The sequence below is a fragment of the Gambusia affinis genome, linkage group LG11 (genome assembly GCF_019740435.1).
Source record: "Gambusia affinis linkage group LG11, SWU_Gaff_1.0, whole genome shotgun sequence".
In the NCBI taxonomy this organism is placed as follows: Eukaryota; Metazoa; Chordata; class Actinopteri; order Cyprinodontiformes; family Poeciliidae; genus Gambusia; species Gambusia affinis.
In genome coordinates, this window is record NC_057878.1 from 18,554,723 (window position 1) to 18,579,734 (window position 25,012).

At 38.0% G+C, this 25,012-nt stretch overlaps 1 protein-coding gene across 1 annotated transcript in view; it reads right to left on the reverse strand.

Moving 5' to 3' along the window:
- Positions 1-18,620, reverse strand: part of LOC122839314 (TSC22 domain family protein 1-like) — a 30,670-nt gene extending 12,050 nt beyond the window's left edge. The window contains exon 1 of the mRNA XM_044130769.1: positions 15,346-18,620. Coding sequence (XP_043986704.1) covers positions 15,346-17,789 — 2,444 coding nt within the window. The 5' untranslated portion in view covers positions 17,790-18,620. The remainder of the gene's footprint in view (positions 1-15,345) is intronic.
- Positions 18,621-25,012: the final 6,392 nt, after the last annotated feature.

The window sequence follows — 25,012 nt, forward strand, 5'->3', positions numbered from 1 at the left end:
ATATCAGGTGTGAGAACACCCTAATTATTATCACCATAATAACAGAAGCGAGTCAAGCAGATTTAAGTAAACTCACCAAAACCTCCAGGTAATAAAGAAGTTAAGACAGTGGCTCATATTTGTACTGGTTGCATACCTTTGCAAATCCAGCTCTGAATTCAGAATCTACCATTACTTAGATGACAAAGTGCTGAATGTGGATCACTGTTGTGTCTTTGAAGGAGGCCGTTTTGCTGTGTTTCCAGAAAGAAGTGTGCTCTATAATATTGATGAAAGGGGACCTGACATGTCAGAGCCATGAATAAAAGAAGGCCTATTAAGCCGGAGAGGCTTTGGCTGAACTGTAGTTTGTTAAAGGAGAGCACAGATGTTACCAGTAAGTGCTGGCTGTGGTTTTCCCATAGTCACACCCTGACTGTGGAGATTTCCACAGAGCTGCTCTGAGTCAGAGAGGCAGGGAGGAATGATGAGTGGCCAATCTGGCCTCAATACGTAGGAGAGAAGAGAGCTTTTGAAGCATTTGGGCTGACGACAGCAAATCCTCACTGTAGCACTGACTTACACAGACAGGTGTGAGAAGGCCTTGATTCATCACCTCAACATTACAGTCTCAATAAAACTTTATAAACATGTAGAAATTTGTGTTTCTGCAGGTTTCACCAACTCAGATTTAAGACTTTAAGACCATTATGAATGAAATTCAAGACCTGTATCGCAACAGAAATGTACTATACAAACAACCTCGACTGTTTGTCGAGCCAGCTTTTATGTATAGAATGACTCTTGCAAAGTTAGCAACAGAAGTGATCCAATGGTGAAGATGAACGTTGTCAAGGCAACTGGCAAAAAATGTGCACTCAAACCGAAATAGACACATTTCCACATTACTTCTCTTGCGCTACCCAGCTAGCTTTCCCTTTTGGCTACCCAGCTTTTTTTGTTTTAAGCTAGCTCATTTTGTCCTCCCTCAAAACCAATGGGTTCTAATCTACCATTTCCAGTTAGCAATGGTATATTAGCAGCTAGTTACCAGTAACCTCAACCGTGTTGAGTCACAGATCTCAATGAAGAAATGACTCAAACCTGACATACCAAAGCAGCATTCAGCTTATATGCACCACAAATCAGAAAACTGCAAAACAGCTGAAACATGGAGTTCCCTTACATCTAGACTAAACACCCACCAGTTTAGAACCATAATAAATGAGACATTGACCAACATATTTTATGTGTAATGATGATGGCACTCATAAAAATGCAATATTTGGTTCTGGTTTTCTCAATTGTTGACTGTATGGTGTTTCTATGACTTTGTGTTTTTATGATGTAAAGCACTTTGAATTGTTGCTGAAATGTGCTACACAAACAACATTGATTGATTGAGTGGGGCACGGGGGAGCCTACATAGAATATACAAGATTAAGTAGTCCTGCAGCCACAAAATGTAAAACCTGTGACATAACGTATTTAAGGAGAACTTAACTTCTTTAAAATAAATTTAATACATTTTAAGGCCTTAATTTTATAAAGAATTTATTATATTTTAAGACTTGCAAACTCCTTGAAAAAATTAACATGTTTGTAATCTATCCTACATCGTAGACTACTTACGCTTATCCTGTAGTTTGTTGAGGAGCCAGAGAAAAATGGCCACCGCTTGTTTAAGAAGACCATCACTCCAGGGATAACTCCAGTTGCAGAGGTTTTGATGAGTGTGTGAGCATTAAGTTTAAATAATGCGAGGTGAAACATGGCATTACCAGGATTAGAAGACAAAGAAAACACCACGTTCCAGCTCAGTCAGTGCATGGCAGAAATAATGCTAACGGCAGCAATAAAAGACGACAAGAGGGCCTCCAGGGAGACAGTGGAGGGCCACATCTCGTTACTAAATCAATAATCAAATATTGGCAGTTGCTCTGCTTTTCGTTTAAATGCTCCATGTCTGCATGCAACTCAACATGTTAATATTAAATGAATCAAAAATATGTTTTTTAGCTACATTTCCAGATGAAATATGCAATATTGGAGTATTTTCTCTGTTATGCAATTGACATCTTGAAAATCAGAATTTAAAATACTGTTTACAATCATGTATAATTTGTACTTATTTTTTTCTTCAATGAAAATGAAAATCATGTAAATATGACAAAGATTTCAACTTAAAAACAGCATCAATTTATGCTAGAACCAACAAATCTTCAATAAATATGTCTAAAACGAAAACCCTTCAATATTGATTATTGGCTTTGATTCAAACGTTTTGCACTGAGGGCCAAAATCCCAAGTTGAAAGTCTCCAGGGGCCAAAATTTGCTTTTTCTTGAAATTAAAAAAAAACAAAAACATAAAAATTATATTATTGTAAATTCACCTTCGTCTGCACAACAATAAATTTAACAACTTTTTTTTTCTTTTTTTTTTACCAAAACCAACATTATTATGAAATTTGCCTTAATGATTACATTTATGTAGCTTTTTGAACCAATTCTTTTCAAAGTCGCAGGATGTTTGTGGCATGACTTCATGCTAATGGAAAAACTAAATATTTCTGTCATAAATGTTCCACTTACGACATAAACTCACCATGGAAATCTGACCCTAAAAGAAATTTAGAAAGTGTCTCATCTGCATCGGCTACATTTTCTGGAAGGACAAATTTGCAACATTTTCCAACTGCAGTCAGGGGCCACACAAACTCATTCCAAGGGTCCCAAATGGCCCCCAGGCCACACTTTGGAAACCCCTGGTTTAGATTATGCCTTTTTATTTCAACTGAAGCCTCAAAGAAAGCAGAGCTGGAGCAAAGAGCAGAGAGAGAAGGAGGAACTTTGAACCATTGATCATGTTTTCATTTCAACTCTGTTCAATTTCTTTAATTAAAATGAACATAGGCTTCTTCAGACGTGCAGTTATACAGACTGCTACAGGAGGCTATCACTGCCTACAGTCATCACTATCTACAGTTAATTTTTTTGAAAAACCTTGGATAACATGAGTGAAAAAAAAGATATTCAAAAAAAAAAAAAAAAAAAATCAACTCCCCACTGATTTTCTGCTTACAATACCTTTGATCATCTTTGATTTATTGTCTTATTTGCATTTCCATTAGCCGTGTGAGGTCAGAGAAGGTTCACCAAATCAATATGTGATACCATTAAGGGAATGATGCTTGGCCCAGTTTCCTGAATCCATGTCAGATTACAGGTGAAGACAGAGCAGTGAGTGGATTAGCGACAGATCCTCAACAGCAGGACTAAATCTGGAAGAAAACATGGCTATCACGGGTATGGTTTGGTAACAAACATATTAACACACCGATACATGTTGCCATGGTGATGCATTCAACACAAGACTGACGCTAAATCTACTTCAAAGTGGAAGGAAAAAATTATAAAGACCTGGGGCCTCATGCATGAAGTGCGCGTGCGCACAAAAAATGTGTGGCGCCATTTTACGCACAAGTCGGCATGTATAAAAATTTACTTTGAGTCAAAGTCTGCGTAAATATATGCACATATATGTGGTAACCACGCAAACATTTTCTGTGGACAATATCAAACTACAAAGCGTCAAAATCCACCGAATACACTGAAATCTGACTACATTCGGTGTTATTTAGACCAAAAAGCATCAAACCCGATATTTTTCATGATTTTAATATTTTATTGTTTAAACGTAAACGATGAAACTGAACCGCATTTATCCTCAGACAATAAGCTAACGCACACAAATAAACAAAAGTATGTGAAAACCTCACTCAAATGTAAATAGTACTTTTTCTCAGTTTTTGTCTCATAAAGATGTAATGCATTGGTCCGTACACCGAAGCGCATGAAATGCATCTATGGGGTAATTTAGTTCTCACTAAAATTAGAAAACAGGGTTGGATAGGCAAACCAAACCTGCTGATTAAAAATAATCAACCGTTTGATTATTTTTAAGGTGATAACTTGTGTATGCAATCACACATATATAAGAAGTTGTGTAAAGGTGAGCTGTGTAATTGTGGAGTGCTCTGGCTCTGATGGAGAATATCGCCAATGGAAGGATTCAGAGGAAGCGATTAATCAGAGATCATATTGATCTGCTGGGAAATGTTGATGATGGTTTATGATTGTTTAGATTAATTCAGACTGATCATCCTGGAGCTCTGAGCAAAACTTACAGAAGGAGCTGTGCGGTACCGGTACCGGTCCAGCTGCAGTCTTCCTTCAGTCCAGCCGCCTGCTTTCTGAATGCGGCTTATGGACATAAAGCATTCTACTATTTAGAATAAATGTCCACATTCCCACTCAAAGGACTCTCTGACACACTGTCTGTCTTTAAATCCCGGCTGAACGCGCTACTGTTCAAACAGGATCTCTTTATTTGTTTTCTTTAAAACGTATTTTTATTTTTGTGAGGCGACATTATGTGTCCTCCAAGAACCTTTTAAATAAAATATATAAGTATTACTACTTTAAATGCTTTCTATGCTTCGAACAAGGATGTTGCCATGGTTATTGCTTCTCCTGGTGGCAGACTTCCTGGTATTTATACTAGTTTACATATGTATTTATGGGTGGCGACAGGGCAGACCAGCAGCTGCGCTCTATTTTCCGCAAATTAGGATTTATAAAGGTAAAGGGGCGCGACCACATGCGTGTGCACGGCTTTATGTATCCGATTTTTTTTGTGCGCCACACTTTTCTAAATTTTTCTGTACACTAACTTTTAGTGTGAAAACTACACACTCTTATGCATGAGGCCTCTTAGCTGGAGAAGGACCAAGCCTAGCACACAGCGCCATCTTCTGGGCAACCACAATTTTGCACATTATTTCTGTTTAACCTCTAAAAAAAAATTACTTTTTGTGATTTCCAAGCAGTAAGAAAAGCAGAAGTTAAATAACTTCTACTGCAGCTGCTGTGTTTCATACTGGTGAACTGCCATTAAACTCAATCCCCATTTAAAGCAGCATTAAAACTTGACCAAGAATAGTAACTACATTGTTGTTTTTAAAAGAATAAGATACAGGATATCTCAGTTGTGCAGAATCGAGTTCTCATGCATTAAAACAACCTCCGCAACAAATCCAAGAATACAAATTAGTCTGCGATCAATAGTGCTTACAGACCACAACACAATGTTGCATCTGTCAGAAAACAGTTTAGAGAACTATCAATCCAAACATTACAACTTAATCTTTATAGAAGAACGTATTCTTCTATATAAATGTATTGTTTTAATGTGAAAATGTTTATTTTTTCAGTTTTTCAGAAGCAAATGCTATTAAAATGGAATTCAGTAAACAAGAGATACCAAATAAAATGCTGAAGAAGTATATTTTTGGGCCCTAAATCGCAAACTAAAAAACAAAAATGTAAAAGTGCAAGACCTTGCCGTAGAAAACCGAACATGAATCTTCACAAAGGCTGAAAAAGAAAAAACATCCAGGTTATAGGAACCTAAACAGAAGCAGTTTCAAACTGCGGATGATTTCATTAAAGCGATACATCCTGGGAATACTGATTAAAAATAAGATTTAAACTAAAAATGCAAATAGAGTGAAATAACTGGATTTTTTTTTTACACTTCCTGAAATCTTATGAGAATGGAGTCATAATATTAAAACTTTATTTATAGTAAGACTTTATTCTCATATTACTAAGACTTTGTCATTATTTTCATTCTTGTTGTTGTACGAGTTTATTCTCATACTATTTTTATATTTTGTCTTAGTACGGCCTTAATGCTCCATCGTACTATAAAGACAAAAATACAGTCCATTATTTTGTTTATGGTATAATTCTCTAAATTGCACCTCTGGGTTTACACCACTAGATGGCGGTATAGTGAGCCATTTTTTTCCCCATGAAGTTTTGAAGATGAATGAAGTTAAACCCTTAATAACCCCTAATAAAATACAGCTTTGCACAAGAATGTGTATATATTTAAACAATATAATGTAGCTCCGTATTACTGTGTGTGATCTCATTACCCATCAGATCACACACATGATCTGATGTGAAGTTTATGATTTGAAATCATAAACTTCAATCTGCAGCTGGTGGCATTACTCCTTTCCCAGGACGGTGCATTATTGTTTGCCACATTTTACTTTTCCTCTCTACCTCCATTTGAGATTCACTGTGCGAAACATTTCTTCCATTTAGTTGGGCTCTTGTTGGTTGTTTGTTTCGCTCTTTCTGCAACAAATCCCACCAGTAACTCTCACATGATTGATTAAAAACCAGAAACAATCCAACCAAATCAAGATTACATGTGAAAAAAATTACTTTTATTTTATAAAACAGTCTGCTTCACCAGCTTTGACGCTACAAAGAACATCCATTTGTTATATGCAAAAAAATATGCAAATTTTAGATTTAAAAAAACATTTTAAAGCACCAAACAACTTCCAGAGATGAGCCAAAGTAAGCAGGCCACAGTTTTCTAACCAGCAGGGGGCAGTACAGCACTGCTGAAAGAGCTGGAAGAACCACATGGTTTACATTAAACTACTGTTTCTGTCAACAGAGGCCAATGGAGGTGATTTCTCAGACATATTCTGCTAATAACTACCCATATTCGGGTGTTTTTAAGATGCTGTTCTCCGGTCTAACGACAAGCGAATCAGGTGCAGTGATACAGTAAACTGGGAATATATTTTTAGTTACTGCAGGGAGAACTGGAGCACGAGAAAAGAGTGATACGAGCAACACTGAGAAGAAGCTAACCCACAGAAAGATAAGGCATTGCTCATTAATGTTGGTTAGCCCAAAATATGGCAGAATATGGCTAATTTAAAACATTATATCCAGTTAAGTTCTACAAATCTCCTTTATGTAGGTCACTTCTGAATGAAGAAAGAAAGACTCAGTAAGAAATCCCTTTGACCAAAAGCAAAGTCATTCATTTGGTTCTGTGCAGTGCGAGTAATGTTCCCTGAGCTGACTGGACACTGTTCTGGCCACAGGAATGCTGGACATGATTCAGCACATTGCCTGCATGTTTGGGACGACGACACCAGCAACCAAACCACTAAAACCCCCAAAATTACATTGGGAGATTCCCCAACAGGAGATGGAGCCACAATCTGTGTGATTTCTGAGAGACGAAGCAATTTGAGTGCAGATATCTAGGTGATTCTCACTGGATGAAAACAATTTCATTCTCTCATGTTTTCCATGGATTTGATGATTTAAACTTCTGAAATTAACAATGACAACCAGAAATGAACCAATCAGTCTTTACCAGGCTGATACCCAACCATCTTTAAGGTCTGACTACATTATGTTATAGGATTGAGGTTAATGCCCGAAATATAAAAACATTTTAAACTAAAAATTTACATAAACATGAACCATCTACAGCAGGCTTGTCCAAAGTGTGGTTCAGAGGCCATTTGTGGCCCTTGGACTTACATTTATCTCAATAATTTCCAGATAAATTGGCTAGCCAATAAATCAATCCATCCTTATTTATTTGCTTATTGAGTACTTTTGACAACAATTTTGTCCCACTTTAGTAAAAGTTTGCACACCCCCAATCTAGACTGTACAAAATACTGCAATCAGTTAGTGTGTTAAAAAAAGACGTTTTTCTAAAGAACTCTGTACAAAAAGAATTTCCTCAAAAAGAAACATCTCCAACTTAAACTGCAAATTGAATTTTCTTCTCTGAACCAAGTATGAAGCTGCTTCACCACAACAGCCCAGCCAGTTGGTCATGCACATTATTACAATTAATTAAAAAGTTATGTTGAAAGACAAGAACTGGCCAAGCTCCCACAAAAAAAAAAAAAACAACAGTGACAACAACAAATGAGAAAGAACAGTTTGTTTACGGAGAACCAAACTAACAGCAAGAGCCGTTTCTCATCAATATTCTCCTTTTTACGCCTCAGGCACGTTCGTTCACACCAGCATGTTTAGCTTTCGGAGGGTAATTTTCTAAAAGATGAAAAGGACACTAAACACAATCCATTACTGTCCATTACCGGCCATTAGTTTTCCCACAGCACTCTTAAGTGAAACAATCCTGTTTATTGATGGAAAAAGGAGCAATCAGCAAGAAGGGGAGCAGACACAAACAAAAATCAATGAGGCATCTGCACAATGCGTATCAATAGGTACAACAAGGAAGCAGTGATTACAAACTCGAAGCAGAGGAGTCTCTGCGCTAAAACTCGATTAGACAAACTACAAAAACAGTCGCATGTCTGCCCATTCATATTCTCACTGGTGTGACAGAAAGAGGGTTAATATTTAATCCCCTCCCCCAATAACACACAACATGTTGATGCTCTGCTGTTTTCTGGTGCTCTCTGGTTTAGCCTGTGGGGTAAACAGGCGGGGTAAAAGGGAGGCGTGAGAAACAAAACAAATACATAACCACCGTTTGCTTTTAAAGCCGCAACATGAGCAGCTGCTCATCGATACGATACAGGAATGTCAACTGTGCTACATTTGAAAGTCATTTCAAAATATAACAATACAGGTCTTTCTTTTTGTCTTTGACTTAAAAGCAGGGCTGGTGTAAATGCAATCAATTAATAATCAATTATCCTGATGATTAATTGACTAATCAAACTTAGGCCCTTACTAGTTCAAACTTAATCTGGTAAGTTCTTTTGGCGCTTATTGCCTTTACTTTACTTTTTATAGGATGGACTTCCGGTTTTAGGTTTGATGCTTTTATTTTGAAGGGGACAACTTCCAGTAGGTCTGTCAGGATAAAAAATTTTCTGAACAATAAATTGTCCCAGAATTTATTGCGATAAACAATAATATTGTTACTCTGAGAGCATTTTCTGTTCATGCTCTCAGAGTCCTGATAACATTATGTCCTGATAACATAACGTTATCAGGACGTTAGGTTATACGTCCTGATAACATAACAATGCAAGAACACATTCTCAAAGATGGATCAAGTTTAAATTTTTATGAACATTTAACGCTGGAACTGGGACACATATTAAACAACTAAAATAAGTAAAACAAAATTGTCCTTAAAAAAAAAAAGAGCTAGTTGAGACTAAAGCACCAGACTGAAGATTTTTGTCATCCAATTTTGGTAAAAAGAGAGAGAAAAGAAAAAAAGTCAGCAAATGGAAATGATTGAGTTTGCTTTAATTTATCATAAGATTAACTAATTCATTTATTTATTGTGAAAGGCCTAACTTCTGGTTTAGTCAAAGCCTGGTCTTAGGACCTTTGTTTTCCTCTTAAATAATTTATCAGCTTAACAACAAAAGGATGGATTAAAAACTGCAATGTTTTGTTATCAGCGAACAAGATTTATTTATTTATTTTTTAAATATGTTTTCAGTATGACTAAACTAGATATGACTAAAAATATATGTTTGTTTTATCATTTGCTTAATCTACAGTTGTTTTTAGATGATAGGCAGTATTTTAAGCTGTAAAATTTCTTTTAAAGTTGCTCAAAATGTGAAATGTACAGCTAGCTTACCAAAGGATTGAGTTTAAAAATGATAATGGATAAATTTCTTAAGACCGGGTCACTCAAAAGAAAAACTGAAGATACTGTTGAGAAGAAAGAAACTGGATTACTTATATGATCGGAGGAATTCATGTCTGCAGGAATATTTTTCAGTTGCAGAACTTTTGTTTTTAAAACAGTATTATGACACACAGCATGCTACCGGTATTCAGATATAAGTCTGCAGAGTGCGATATGGTGAGGAAGCTGAGAGCAGCGCTGTACCCCACTCTGACTAACTGCATCTTAACACCTAAAATAAAATATTTACATTGGGCTGAAAGAAAATTTCTGTTTTTGCCAAAGCAACTCAAGTCTATTTTTCTTGTATTATGCTTCTAGATAACAAAATTGCTCTAAAATGTTATTAATATACACAGAACTGTTGGTAAAGACCAATTTCGTTTTTGATTTCTGTCACTGGAAATCTTAGAATCCAGACTTTTAAAAGCTGTAAATAACTCAAAATACCCTAGTTAGACACCACCCTTCGCATTAGAATGAACAAAGACAAGTGAGTCCAGATACTAACACTAATATTTTCATTTCAGGTTGAATTAGAAAGATTTATTGCAGGGCCAATTTAAAGTCAGGTGGTCTATTGGTGTTTATTAAATGCTTTAAATGGTCCTTGTCCTGACAAAGTTTGAGAAATACTATATTACATCCATGCCAGTCACCACAAAATCAGACAAAACTAGAAGTGACCAACATTTCAAGGATTTATTTTATCCCATGATGCCTGTAGAGAAAAAGTTTGCAGCATCTGGATACCATTAGCAGCTAAGGTAGAAATATTTGAGGCATTACTAAAAGTTAACTACCAGGAGGGCAGTAATGAAGGAATTAGACCAAGTTTTCTTCCTCAAGGGTTTTATTTTCATTATTTCATTTCATTATTACATCTGGGATGCTTATCGGCTATGTTCAGACCGGTTCCGTCCTGCCCTGGCTGTTTGTGTCCTCAGCAGACCTGACTAAGTTGTGTCGGGTCGGGTTAGGTCACTTCCGCTGCGTGTTGTGAATTGTGGGGATCTCGCTGATCTCCACACAATGAGCAACAGACCCAGGTCACAGCAACTCCCTGCAGCGCCAGTGGGGAAAGATTACAGCCAGCAGCAGAGATAGTCATTGCACTGCCAGCCAGACTTCATTCCCCTAAGCCTCCACGCATCTGAACGCACACACTCCACACACTGCTCATCCCAACAATGGATCTGCCTTTACAAAAAGCACGCAGCCTGTTCATTCATTTCAAAAGAGGAAAAAAATCCTTGTGCTCAGTTGTAGCTTTACCAAAAGGTGCTTTATTTGCACTCAAACACCTTTATTCCACGTTTAAGGTAACTAATAGTGACAGGACTTGCATCTGATTTTTTAGCACCATTTTCAAGCAGCACTTTGTAAAGTTAATATTCGTCACACTAATAGCCGTATGTCATTTTGATGGGAAAAACTACACACCTGGACATTTGCTTTGAATCTACATTTTTTTACTGCTCGCTTTAAACATATTAACTTGTTACTGTAAAACAGTTTGTCAAGCTAACATCAGATTACTGTGCGTCTATAACTCCCTTTGCAACTTCACAAGGAAATGCAATATGGTATAGCAATGCTAAAAATTGTGATGAGCATAGGTCTGTCACCATAACCAATTTTGCAGAATGATAAATTGTTCCAGAACTTATTGCAATAAGCCACAACATTGTTGTTTTGAGACAATTTTATCCAGCCAGCCTTATACACAGCATTGTCTAAAATACAGAGTAACATAAATATGGACACAAGTTAAAGATAGAGTTTCATTAATTAACTGTGAATCACTGGATGTTAATGCGTCAAGCTTCCAGTGGAAATTTTGGTTGAAAAAAGGGTAGAACTAGCAGATGGAAACCCTGAAGCTAATGTGGAACTGCCTTTCCTCCACCTACTGCTGTGCACTGCTGGTTAGATGCCTGCAATAAGGCTTCAACACAATGGAAAAATTACTGCAACATTTTTTCCTTAAATTATGGTTTTAAAGTCAAAACCATAACTTTGTAGGTAACCTTTTTTAAGTAATAATCTAATAATTTATCAGAAGTAGGGATAATCGTTTTCTGTTTTTAATAAAACAAATGTACAAATACTGCAACACTGTGGCATGCTGCAAGGTAAAAATACTGTGGGAATTTCACGCTAGTCAAAGCCTGGTCTTAAGACCTTTGTTTTCTTTTAAAGGTTTGTTTTTAGTCAGGATCACCACTTCCTCCACTGACATACGATGATCAACACAGTCGGCTTTTAGAAACAATAAAGTTCATGTGTGTCAAACTAATTACCATTGAAGCTTCTTGTTCTTGCTTATTTTTTCTTGTTTTCCTCAATATTACTTTAGTTGCTTCAATGCTAAATTACTTAAGTTGCTTTTCATTAACATCCGGGAAAATTTTATTAATTTTGGCACATCTTCATATAATACAGACGTTTGAAAGGGTTGTACTAAGACAAGAATTTTAAATTATTTCCTTGATGCTTATTGTTTGGTAATTTTCTCATCAGAATATCAGGTTTTCTGCAGGTTACGAACTGACATTTAAGACCTGTATCACTTACACTACACTTTATACAATAGTGCCAAACATTTTTCCACAGAATGCACATAGCATTATACGATCTGGCAACAGAAGTGAGCCAGTGGCAAAGACAAACATCACACTGCCAACTGGAGATTACTTACACTTAGCTAGCTAGTTAGCAAGTATTTATTAGCAGCTAGTTAGCGGTAGCATCAACCACCTTGAGTCACAGAACATAATGAAGACATCTGCATACAATTCAAACTTTGTACGACAGAAAGGAGAAAAATAAACTACACGTACTATATGAGAATAAACAGTCCAGCCAGGACAAAATTTAAGATCTGTGATTAATGTATTTAAGGCTAACTTACATATTTTCTAAATAATTGTGGATACGTGAAATTAAGATTTTTTTAAGGTGCATTGTACCTCCCAATTATCTGCCCTAACTTAGCTTGTCAATAGCTTAACATCTATGCTTGCTAAAAGCAATTGCTAATGTGCAGATCCCGCTAATTTAAACCCATCTCTAGGCCTGTTTTTTTCAGAAACAGCTAACTATACAACAATGGTTCAGAATGGAATAAAGAAATAATTACAGCCTAGATTAAAAACGATATTTAAATAAAAATTGTTATTTTAAAAAGATAGCAAGCCAAGAGCGGGTTAAAAAGAGTACCTAGTACAGTGTATTTTTTACATTGCATTATGTTAGTTGTATTTTTGTATTTTTTTTTATTTGCAACAGAGGGCTGCACGGCAATTAAAAGACAACTGATAATGATGAAACGGTATTACAAAACCACAAAGTGGTATGATAAAAATCAATAAGACTTAATAAAATTGTTTGTCTTGGGGGAGGGAGGACAATAAGTTTTGTTTTTACCAAAGATATTAAGTATGATTCATTCCAATCAAAAGCTCTTTTGGTAGCCAACGAGCCTCAGGAGTCGATCGGCCGCAGCCAACCCACGCCAACGTACACCGACTACCAGCCTGTTCAAACACATCCTAGTAATGTTTCGTCAGCACCTATGGAGCTCATGCACAGCTGACACCTTCCCTTATGCAAACACTGGCTGAAAAACAGAGACCAACACATGAAATGACACCCTAAAGAGCCCCTGTTGTTTGGTAGCTGTCCCTTAAAGGGGGGTGATTAACGAAAGCAGAGACATCCCACACATGAAAGCCAGAAAATATGTTGACAGAAGCCACAGAAGACCACGGGACCTGCACAACCGCTGATGTGGCAAACGTCCAGAGCAAGCTGGGAGATTTATTAGAGAACAAGTAAAGAAACAGGTTTCTCTGCAGTATGCAAGGGGAGAACAATGTCCCTGGATGCAACAATGTTTTCATCACTTAGAAGGTGGCGCAACTGAGTGCTATCCTGTCTCTTAAAAAAAAATAAAAAAAAAGGATTTTAGAAGATTTTAAAGCTATTGCAGCATGGACAGAGAATGAGCAGCAGAGATGAAAGTGAAACATCAACACTCAACGTTCTGCTGCAAAACCTTCTGAAGGGAGTCACCAAAAGTCAGCTACATTCCACGCACACCCAATGTGAAAGACGCTTCAGATGTCAACACTTCAAAAGGTTCTGTGAAGTACAGCTTGCCAAGTTACTGTTTGGATTCAAGGAAACACTGGAGACTGCTACTGTAGCTACAGCCAACATGAACAGTTTCAACACAGCTGTAAGGAAGCAGCTTTAACTCGACCCACTACAATCCAGAACAGAAACAGAACTAAGACTCACCAGAAATCAGCATTAAGGCAGCAGCTAGTGATTATTTTAATAATTGATTAATCCGAGAGAGGAAAAAAAAAAAAAGACAATTCTGCAGATTTTTCATTTAGCTTAACATTAGAGACATTAGAAGACGTAAATTAACAAACAATTCATTTTTAAAGAGTAAAACAAACATTTTATTGCCTAACATTTCTTTAGTGAGCGCTTGAACATTTGTAGTAAAGGATGCATCTGCAGCTTAAACATATCAACATATGAAAAACTGTTTGACTCATCAATACAATGTAGGGTTGAATGTTAATTTTTGATAAACAGATTAATAATTGCAGAGCAAAAGGTACTAAATAAGATTTTTATTTTTTACGGAATTTGAACCAGGAGAAGCTAAAACTGATTACATTTTTTGTACAGTTATGTCGTAACTGTATATTCCAGTTAACTATTAAATACAAAATATGTTGATTTAAATAATCAATTCATCATGATTAATTGTTTGATCGGTAATGTTATTTTCTCCACTGTTTGCACAATGAGAGCATCAATAAATATCAGTACATTTTAAAATATGATTCAATTAAGATAAAATAAATCACACTTTTTAAATAAGGTAAATGAGAATATTTTTCAAGAACATATTTTTGTGTTTGTGATGTTATGAATGCTGTGTTATTCAACACTACTACAGGAGAAAAAAAACAGAAAAATTAACAAGCCAATTAATTAATTCAACTTTTAGTGTTACTCTAAAAAGTGAATGACAAAAAGGAGTAAGATTCTGTGCCATAAGCACTTAAAAACAAATAAATGTAGTTTATTATTTTAGAAGCAGGACTAATGCATACTTTTCAGTTTTGAAATAACTTGCATCATTTTGAAGAATATCACATACCCATATTAACACTTAACTTTTAATGTTGGCAAAATAATCAAACTTGTATAGTTTGCTCTTTCAGCTGCTTGTGTTTAATATCTGAACACATTAAATGGAGAACTAATGTTTACAAGAAAAAGTGGGTTAGCGTTGTTAGAAATGAGGCATTTCCACAAGCTGATGGGTGATTAAAATTCCTGCTTAACCTCAGAAATTACTTCTTCAAACCCAAAGGTGGCACATTCCAAACAAACTTCACTTTAGAAAGGGAAAGTTTTCAGTAAAAGATTACGGCTTATATCTAAAAGGTTTGGCTGCAAGTGAAATAATCTGTAGTGGAAAAAGTATTTTTTAAATAAATATTAAGGAAATATTGACTTAAAACAAGCTTCCATATCTTGGAGAAAAGTTAATTGTGAGTTAGTTTCATCTTATTTATAGTGTACTAAGATATTTGCACTAGAAACTTGATCAAAATTACTTTGATTATTTTGATGAAAATGATTTTGTGTTTTTGCAGTGCTCTTCAAACAAAGAGTGTAGCAGCTTGAGTGCTGTCAGATTATCTTTCCCCACAACAACAACCAATAAATGTAGCTTGTTGTGTAGCAATATATACATATGCATAGACTCTTCAATAAACTAAAGTAAGTATGAGTCTCTTACCCATCATCTTCTCCGTCTACAGTCTTGAGACCGGCTGGTGCGGCTAAGGCACTGGCGGTGTTGGCGTTGCCCTCGGTTTCCTGGCCCAGGCCGGTGTTTGATCCCGCCTCGCTGCCAGACAGCTTCAGTAAGGACTGATGCTGAAGCAGCAGCCTCTGGGCGTCCTGCAGCTGCGTGGTGGTGAAGCTGGGCAAGCTGGCGTACAAGGCGCTGGCCTGGGCGGCGTGAACCAGGGCCTGGGCACTGCTGAGGTCCTGCGATGGATGGGGGGACATTCGGCCGACGTTGGCGGCATTATGGGCTTGAGGTTGGTGGTCGCTGTGAGCATTGGTAGGCGGAGCGGTGGAGGCTGACGCCGCGGGAGGAAGTTGGGTGCTTGAGCCCGGATTCTGTGTTTGTGTCAGAAGGGATTGCGGTTTCTGCTGCTGAATGTCAACGTGGCTTGGTGGATGCTGTCCGAGGCCGGCTACCCCAACATGGGGCGGCATACTGGAGACGGGGACCGGCTTATGAAGGAGCCCCTGTGATTGCTGAGGCCCCCCCATCATCTGAGTCGCTCCGTTAGCTTGAGCGGCCAACACCGAGCCAGATTGGTTGGAGAGAGGTTGAGAGGGGGCAGCTTGGAGTACACCTTGCTGTGATTGGTTGTACCCAGGAGGTCTAGCTGACGCCGGAGATGCGGCTGATTGCTGAGGAAGGTTAGCGTAGCCCATCTTTTGCTGCTGGATGCCAACCAAACCCTGTGAGGAGCTTGGCGGTTGATTAGCGACTGCCTGGGCGTAGGTGAGCTGCTGCGACAGGACAGCACCAGTGGCAGTCTGTTGACCTGGCAGATGCAGGTTTGGGGAAACTGAGGGGGCTGCAGTTGTCTTCACATGAGGATGGTTGATATCCTGGGTGTGCATGTGAGCTTGGGAGTGAGGTACTCCCATGATTCCTTGATAGCCCTGAGGAGGGGAGGCGTAATCCTGGGCATGCTGGGGTACAGGGGAACCCCCACCCTCTCCACTGCCCAGGTTCTCAATGTAATGACTCAGCGTACTCATGGTGCTGCTCACAGAGCTGCTGCTTGTGCTTTCCCTCTCTGAGGGAAAGTTCTCCGTTACAAACTGACGCGAGGTCAGAGACGCAGCTTCCGACGCTGATGGTGCAGGGGTGGGCGCATCTTTGTCGAAGAATTCGGTGCAAGTCCATCTGCCCTTCTTGAACGGCTCGGAGCTGGAGTCCAGCTTCACCACCCTGAAGCGAGAGGTGGCGGCTGTCACTGCCGGCACCGGAGCAGGAACAGCTGAAGGCACAGCCGCTGCGGGAGCGCTCGCAGCTGATCCAACTCTTCCCTGGATCCCGCTGGGGACTCCCACACCTCCAGAGGCACTGACAGCAGCAGCAGCAGTTGTAGTAGTCATTGAGTTGATGTTGACGTTAGCAGCAGACATATGGCTACCTCCAGCTGCAGCACTGCTTCCTCCAGTGCTGCTAATAACTTTGGGAGGAAAGCTACCACCAGCGCCGCCGCTGCTAGCACTCATTTTGATTCCCCCTCTGACAGGCACGTTGGCGGAGCTCAACATATTCACATTACTAAAACTGCTGGTTGGGGGATTAACAACACTAACTGTGGTGCCTGACACAGAGCTGTGCATTCCAGGGACAGATCCTGGAGTCACAATCCCCGCAGACTGGGAGACAATACTTGGAGTGGCGGCGGTGGCGTGGGAAACATTCTCTTGAGCGCCACCCACGTTTGAAGGCATTTTCTGGGTGAGAGAAGGTACATCTCCGGTCAGAGAGTAGCTCTGAGCATGGTTAAGATGATGAGGGTGTTGGTGATGCATAGTCCCGTTTACGATGGCCCCGCCACGGTGTTGCGCGTGGGTCAAGGTATGGGGGTGAGAAGGCTGGTTAGGGGAGACGGCTCCAGGGGTCTCCGCCTCGTGGAAGTTGTTTAGGGTCTCCTCTGAAGAGCTCCTCTCTGCTCCAACTACATCGTTAGCTCTTGAGAGGGATACATCCAAAATTTCAGAAGAGGACAGATCCTCCGTATGTGACTCATCCAAGTCATCATAACTCTCTGTGTCCTCTGCAATACTGTTGTTGGTACTAACTGATATCTGCGCTGGAGTCACACTTGTGATCTGAAAACCACTTTTCTTTTTAATCTGAGCTCCAGTAGGTTGCGCGGGTTGGGGCTGGAGGTTCAGGCTGTGCGGAGGAGGAGGGTGATGGGGGCCCGGGGAGGATGACGCGGCGGGGGGTTGAATCAACAGGGAGGACTGGTAGTCATCACCTGAAACGTGGCTGTTGTTGACCACCACCGGGTTGGCGGTCGTTGATAGCGTGGAGCCGCTCCCGCTGCTCGTGTTGCTGCCTCTCCTGTGGAAGACAGCCGGATGCGGCATCTTTCTGACGCTGCCAGAGTCTCCTGCAGGGTCCGGATGATGCATTCCGACTGAATCCGGGCGGTAGTTGGTCTCTGACAGTAGGTAATAAGGTTGCGGCTCGTTAACGGCGCCGTTTTGCCAACACTACGGTTAACAGACAAGCCAGCTGAAAATAAAATAAACAAATATAAATGTGTTCTTGTGATCCAGGCGATTTTAACCACCTCTAGGGCAAATTTTCCCCCGGAGTCAGTTAGCGAGCCAACTGAAGCTAGTGGCCGCTTGCTCAGCAGCTAGCGAGCTAACGTCAGCTGATGCCAGTCGTACTTCGCCGGTTGATTATCAGACTGTGTCTTTGTTACACACAAACGTACATCTCCGGTATTTTTTTGTAACTAAATGTTGTCTTTCGATGAATACAAGAACTCAAAGCAAAGCAGCTGCTGAGTGAGTTATTGTTATATTAACTACTAGCTGGAGCTAGCTGCCTGTCTCCATCACCGGTTAGCAGTCTACAGTGAGCGAGTCTTAACTGCTGAATTAACTCGGAAATTGAGCAAATCAACCTTTTCAGCCGGAGTAGAACGACTTGAACGCGATGGGATCACTTAATGGTGGAGTGCAAAGGTTACATCCATGCCAGAGAATCCTCGTTTTAGTTTTGCTGTATCACCGGTGCTCTTCCCCCAGCGGTAGCGTCTCCTGCTTGGCTGCTGTGACGGGACTGGAGAGGAGGGGTGCTCCGTAATATGGCGACCGCGCATGGTCCCTGCTGCCAGACATAAAGCAGTCTGGGTGAGGCGGCGAGCTCAACATCAACACCGACGAAGCAGGACGAGAGGCGACGGAAAGAGCCGAGCTCGAAGTCAATATAAACAGAACGGCACGATAGATGACGGGAAGGGCCGAGCTCAAAATCAACATAAAGGGAAAAGAACGAAATCGGACAGATCACAAAAGATCACGGAAAGAGCCGAATAAAACCGAAGCTGTTTTAAAAAATTCCAATACACAAGAGCCCATTTTTTTTCTTTTTGAAATTGTAGGTAGATAGACTTATGATAGATAAAATTATTAATTTCTAAATGCCCTCATTCATCTACTGAATAACAGTTCAGATATTTATTTTATTTTATTTAAATTCAAATATTTACTTACACAGAGATTACAAAGTCTTTAAAGAATTTGTGAAGGTTAAAATAATGATGTCACGGATTTGCACGATTGTGATAGGTTAATTCAAAAACATTTCAGTTACATGGAGGCACACTTGTAATCATATTTTAAAGAAACTTATGATGTCACACACCACTTCCTGGAGTGACAACTAGAAAATCAAAACAAATCAGATAATCCTAATTCACCTTAACCAGAAAAAATGTTTTAATCTGGATTATACTTTTGTAGTGTATACAATATCTGGTTTCAGCTGCATTTGCGCAAGAAATTTGTACAGTAAGACCACCAAGATGATAACCATTCTCTCCACCTATCAAGTTTAAATTAGTTTCTTTAAAATTTCTTTGATGTACAATACAGGCCAAAAGTTTGGACACACCTTCTAATTGAGTTCAATTAGAAGGTCCAAACTTTTGGTCTGTACTGTATAAAAAAATAATCAAGTTTATATCTCTTCCTTTGTCTTTCCAACCATAACCACCTGTAATTGATCTTTTATTGAATTAAGAGTATAAATTTTTTTCATTTGTCAAATAAATCCAAATAAGGTTCTTATTTATACATAAATATGAATATTGGTTTTTGGAAAGTTTTGCCCACATTATATTGGTAAATTATTCCAATATCTGAGGTTGCTAGTTGGGATTTCAATGGATACAATGTACTAAAAATAAACATTCGTGGCAGGCTGAGCAAAACATCACCACCACAACAGTGCTGGTCACACAAAGGTAGACAGAGCGTTGCTGGATCTCTCTGCAGACATAAGTGTTGACCACACTGAAGGATTATTCTACACACAGGTAGCGTTTGGGGCCTCTGCTCCCCCCGACTGGGAGAAATGTCCACATTTGTTGGGCGCTAAAGGTCAATGAACTTTAGTGTTCAAGCATGGTAACGTTGTCTGTATTCTAGTGTTTTCTGATCATCACTGGATATCCAGGTTCAGTTTTTATTTGGAAGATTTGTTTTTTGATGTGGTTTTAGTTTGTGTCCTGTCCAATATTCATGCTCCTTTAACTGTTTAATAATTTTATCACTATACAACTACACCTTTCAAGTATTTTAGCAGGATTTCCTGTTACACACCAATCCAAAGTGAGGCATAATTCTGAAGTGGAAAGAAAATAATCCTTTTTTTTTTTTTTTTTACCAAAGTGTGGTGCACATTTGTTTTCATCTACTATAAATCAAAATCTAATGCTACATTTCACAAGACTCAGAACTGAATTTGCATCTGTGAGTGTCTGTAAACAATATTTATCGAGTCTTATAACCTATTCTCAACAGGATTTATATCTAGTGAGCTGTTACTTTTACTTTTGAGCCGTATTCTTTAATGTTGTATGTTTGTACAAAACAGCCAAGAAAATTAGCAATTTGGAGCTTATCCTGTTTTAGGGGTGCAAAGGGAGCTAAATGCTTTCAAAGTTAGCAAAAATGCTAATTTGCTAAATGAAAAATTTGCTTTGCTGTTTGCACATTACTGATGAAACTGATCAAAACAAGTGAACAAATGGAAGGCAATTATATTTTTACATAAGGCCAGTTTCGTTTGGTTTTCATTTGGTCAGATTTTAATTTTTTTTTTATAATTGAAATCATTATTTATCAGCTGAATGTTCCTAATTACGCTGCAAAAATACAAAGTCTTACCAAGTAATTTGGTCTAGCTTCTGGTTCAAATATCTTATTACACTTGAAACAAGACTAACTTAAAAGTAACTTTCCAGCAAGATATAGAGGTTGTTTTAAGTAAATATTTCCTTAATATTGATGAAAAATAACTAGTTCCATTGGCAAATAAATTAACTTATAAACTGAAATGGAAAAAATGTCTTGTTATAAGTGAAACAATCTGCCAATGGCACTTTTTTATCATTATTAAGGAATTATTTACTAAAAACAAGCCTCTATAACTTGCTGAAAAGTTACTTCTGGGTTAGTTTTATCTTATTTCATGTGTTCAGAGATACTCACACTACAAACAAGACCAAAAATATTTGGTAATATTTTGTGATTTTACAGTGTATTTCAGTTATTTTTGGATTTTACAGGCGTTGCAAAAATAAGCTCTGGTTGCTGCTAGTGAAAACAAACAAGTAGAAGATGTGATCAATCAGTAAATTAGTAATAAGAAGAGGGTTGGATTGGTTACGCCTTTATTTCTCCTAGTAAATTAATTTATAATTTGAAAACTACATTTTGTATTTACTGAAGTTATCTTTGTCTTCTGATATAAAAAAATAGCTTGATGATGAAACACGTTCAAGTGTGACAAAAAGAAGAAAGACAGATCACATCTGAAACAGAAAGTACATTTTCACAATACTTTTTGTTTTACTATGACCATTTCTGTTGTTTCTCATTTGATTAAAATGTGAACTTTGTTAAAAAGCTCTGTCTGTTAAAGCTTTTTGAGAAACTTGTGCTGGCTTGCTCCAGTTTTACTAAAGTTGTACACCTGTTTTAATCTGCAGGCAAAATATCACCTGGAGACATGTACGCGCCACAACATGCAGTCTGCTGCACAACCAGTCAATGTTAGTTATTTTTCTTCCTTTACCATTAATGTGGGTAAAGGCATCAAGACTTATTTCAGCTGCAGGCTCATAAATCTAACTTTTCTTTATTTTCTATACATAAATTATGTGGGAACTTGGATATTAGTCACTTATTAGTTTGCTATATATTCAGTAGAACAGATTTTACTACTTATTGTACAATGTATGGAGTTAAAACATAAACCGCTTCTCAGGGAGAGACTTTATATGAAGATATGGGCTAATAAAAATCTGGATTAAAGGCTTGCACGTTTCAATGCAGTCATTACAGAAATTGCATGGATAAAGAAGCCTACAGTGAGCGCAATGAATTAAACAAAGAAGTAACCTTAGACGTGCACACCTGAGCAATGAGTGAAAGGGAAACCTGAGAGGCGCCTGTGGAAATACTGCACTTAATAATGAAGGAGAGAATCTGAGATGGCACCGACCCAGAGCCAGGTTTATGGAGATGATTTTCCAACACTTTGCTCAGCATGTTGCCATGAATATAATATAAAATGTTACTTAAAACCATTCTTTAAGGACCTAATTTAAGAAATTAAATCCTTTTGCCCACTATTTGCTTTTTAAATTGAGGTAAAGTGAATTGATCTTACGTTCAAGTACTTTCAAGTTTTTAATAAACACACATTGGATGTATAAAATAAATCCCCAATGTAAGGCATTCCACCAATAAATAATCATAAATAATTGCATTTTCTGATATTAAAGCCAACAAGAAAGAACTTTGATCATGGCACCCTCAACAGGCAGAGTAGCGTTATTTGTAAAAAATTTGTCAAAAGTCCAATACTAATATTTAATTGAAGCAGCATTATAATGAAAATATTCTTAAAGTTTTCATGAAGATTTTAAACTGAACACAGGCAAGATTCAGGATATTTTTCTACAAAAACTCAGCCAGTTAGAAGGATTCACTGATTTTGCAGCAATCTTTCCATCTAAGCAAGCATGAGGCGACAGTGGACACATAATCAATCCAAGCCTGAAGAAGGTGTAAGATTTCAGTAACACTTTAACACTTATGTAGCTTTATGTTATTAAAGCTAAAGTTTAATCAGTAATACCTTTATAACAAATTTATGTCAGATCATGACATAAATTTGTCAAGTTGTCATAACAAAGACATTTTGAATAATGTCAACTTTGTATTAAAAGTGTCATGATGACACTTTATGACAACAGTGAAAAATATTGATGAAGTCTTACACATGTTCATGACAGGTTGTTATGTCATGTTTATGACATTGTCATGACAGTCTTATTCACAACCCATCAAATAAAGTGTTACTAAGATTTCTAATAGATACTGCCTGTTTTAAGTTCTCTTGATCTTATTGATGTTTTGCACTGACATTGGATTGATTACAAGATGACCTGTAAGTTCAAGTTAATGTAAATTATAAAAAAGGTAAAACCTTAATCATAACTCCTTATTTTGTGTAGAATAATCTTTTGAAATAAATAATACAAAAAGATTGATGAGCAATAGTTAAATGACTGGCATAAAGACGCCTGCTAGTCTGTCTGCATATTTATACAGCGTTTTCTCCTGTGTATTATAAGTCTGGTGGGCCACCAGGCTATACTTGTACCCCACCAGGCTAAGCATTGGTTATTTATATAGGTCTTTTTAAAATGTTAGTATTTTTAACACTTTATAGTTGGTGTTCAGTTGCTAATCTTCCAATAACACACTTATATAAAGGGATATTTTTAAATTTCCTGTCAAGTTTAAAAAAAATTGTACTCAAAAATGCGACAGTCGTTGGATGAATGACGGCTCTAGTGCCTAACCACCAAGCTTAACAAGTTTTCTGAGGGAAACTTTGTTTATACATACATTTCTTTTTTCACATTCATATTTTATTTATTTTTACACCACTACGTCAAAATTACTTTGATGTAGTGGTGCACTTTGATTCTAATGAGAATCAAAATGATTTTGATTCTGATTAGTTGAAAATTAATTTTGAAAGTTTCTATTTAAAGAAAATAATGTATTTTAACTGGCGAACGTCTATAATTTATACTCCAAAATACTGATAAAAATCTGCAAAAAAAAAAAAGAAAAAAAAAGCTAATTAAAACACCAACTTGACTGGTTTCGGGCACTTCTTTCCATCATTGTTTATTACATAAACATTCAGGTCTAGTGCTGGTCCAGGAAACAAGATTTTTGTAGCTGTGGTGTCTTATTATAAGTTAGGGTTAGTTGCAAACATGCTTTTAATCCTTTTTATTTTTCCTTCAAAAATAACTTTTCTTTTGTTTTTGCTTCGCTTCTCAGGTTGTTAAGGCTGCCAAGAAGGGATTGCCATGACAACGGCTTTCCTTTCAGCTTCAAAAACTTTTAGAAATAAAATCAGTGATTTTTTTTCTGCTGCTGCTTTCATCCCGAAGCCCTTTTTAGATTCTCATCAGCATTTGAAGGAGAAATATAAAATGAGCCTCTTCTTGTTCAAATATATACATTTTTCATATAGATATAATTGAGCCCCAAAGCTTTGTGTTTTAGCCACAAAGTATTTTGTGGCTAAAACACTTTCTAAGTTGGGATGACCTTGATGGAGAAAGCCAAAACCAGGGGCGAATCTTTTGCCAGGCTCATTTTTTCCTTGATGAAAAGGGATTTCTGAGTCCACCAGGCGACTGGCAGCAGCTACAGAAACTCAGCCAGGTGAAGGTGGACTTTAGCTTCATTGTGTCAGTCTTTCTGATGCTGATAAAACTGTAAGAGGCACGCTGGGAAACATTAGAAACTGTTTCTGAACGTTGCGACCTTCCAGCAGAAAGGTTGATGTGGACGTGTTGATGGTTGACCAGCTGACCGCAGCAACCGTGAATGAGTCTCTGTGCTGCAGAGACGTCTCAGGTCACCGTGGTGACAGACACAGAATGAAAACAGGAAGTTACTGCGCTGAGGATTTACAGCCGGCAGCTCCTCGCTCTCTATTCAGTATCCATCACAGCTAATGCATTAGCTGAGAATAAACAACTGTCTGGATCTTTCTAACCAGATTAATTCATATTGATAACCTGTTGAGACTTGCAGACTACTTTCTTTTGTTGTTTGCAGCTTTATAGAAAACTTACTGTTATTTCTTATTGTAACAGAGTTTTATTTTAACAATTTTATAGATGTAAAGTTTGTCAAAATGTGGTTATTTATTCTCCAGGTTCAGTTTGTTTAGTCAAAATGTTTATTTTCCCCACATTTATTGGTTTCTAAGTTCTGTTACGCTGATCTTAACAGTTGGTGGTTACCATAACAACTGGTAACTGACAGGCCCTCTGCCTTTTTCTGTACATCTTTGAAAAGCAGAAGTAGAGCCTTCTACACAACCAACAAAAATACAGCAAGTGGTTTCTGGATGGTAAGTCAACAACAAAAGACTTGTCTTTTCCAGCAGTGAAAGGAGCTGACCAAATGTGCTGCAGCTTGGCTTGGCTTGCTAGGTAACGGTGCAGCGCACATTGATCACGAGTTAATGAAAAGGTTTGGTGTCTTAACATTTGGGAAGTTAAGACACCAAACCT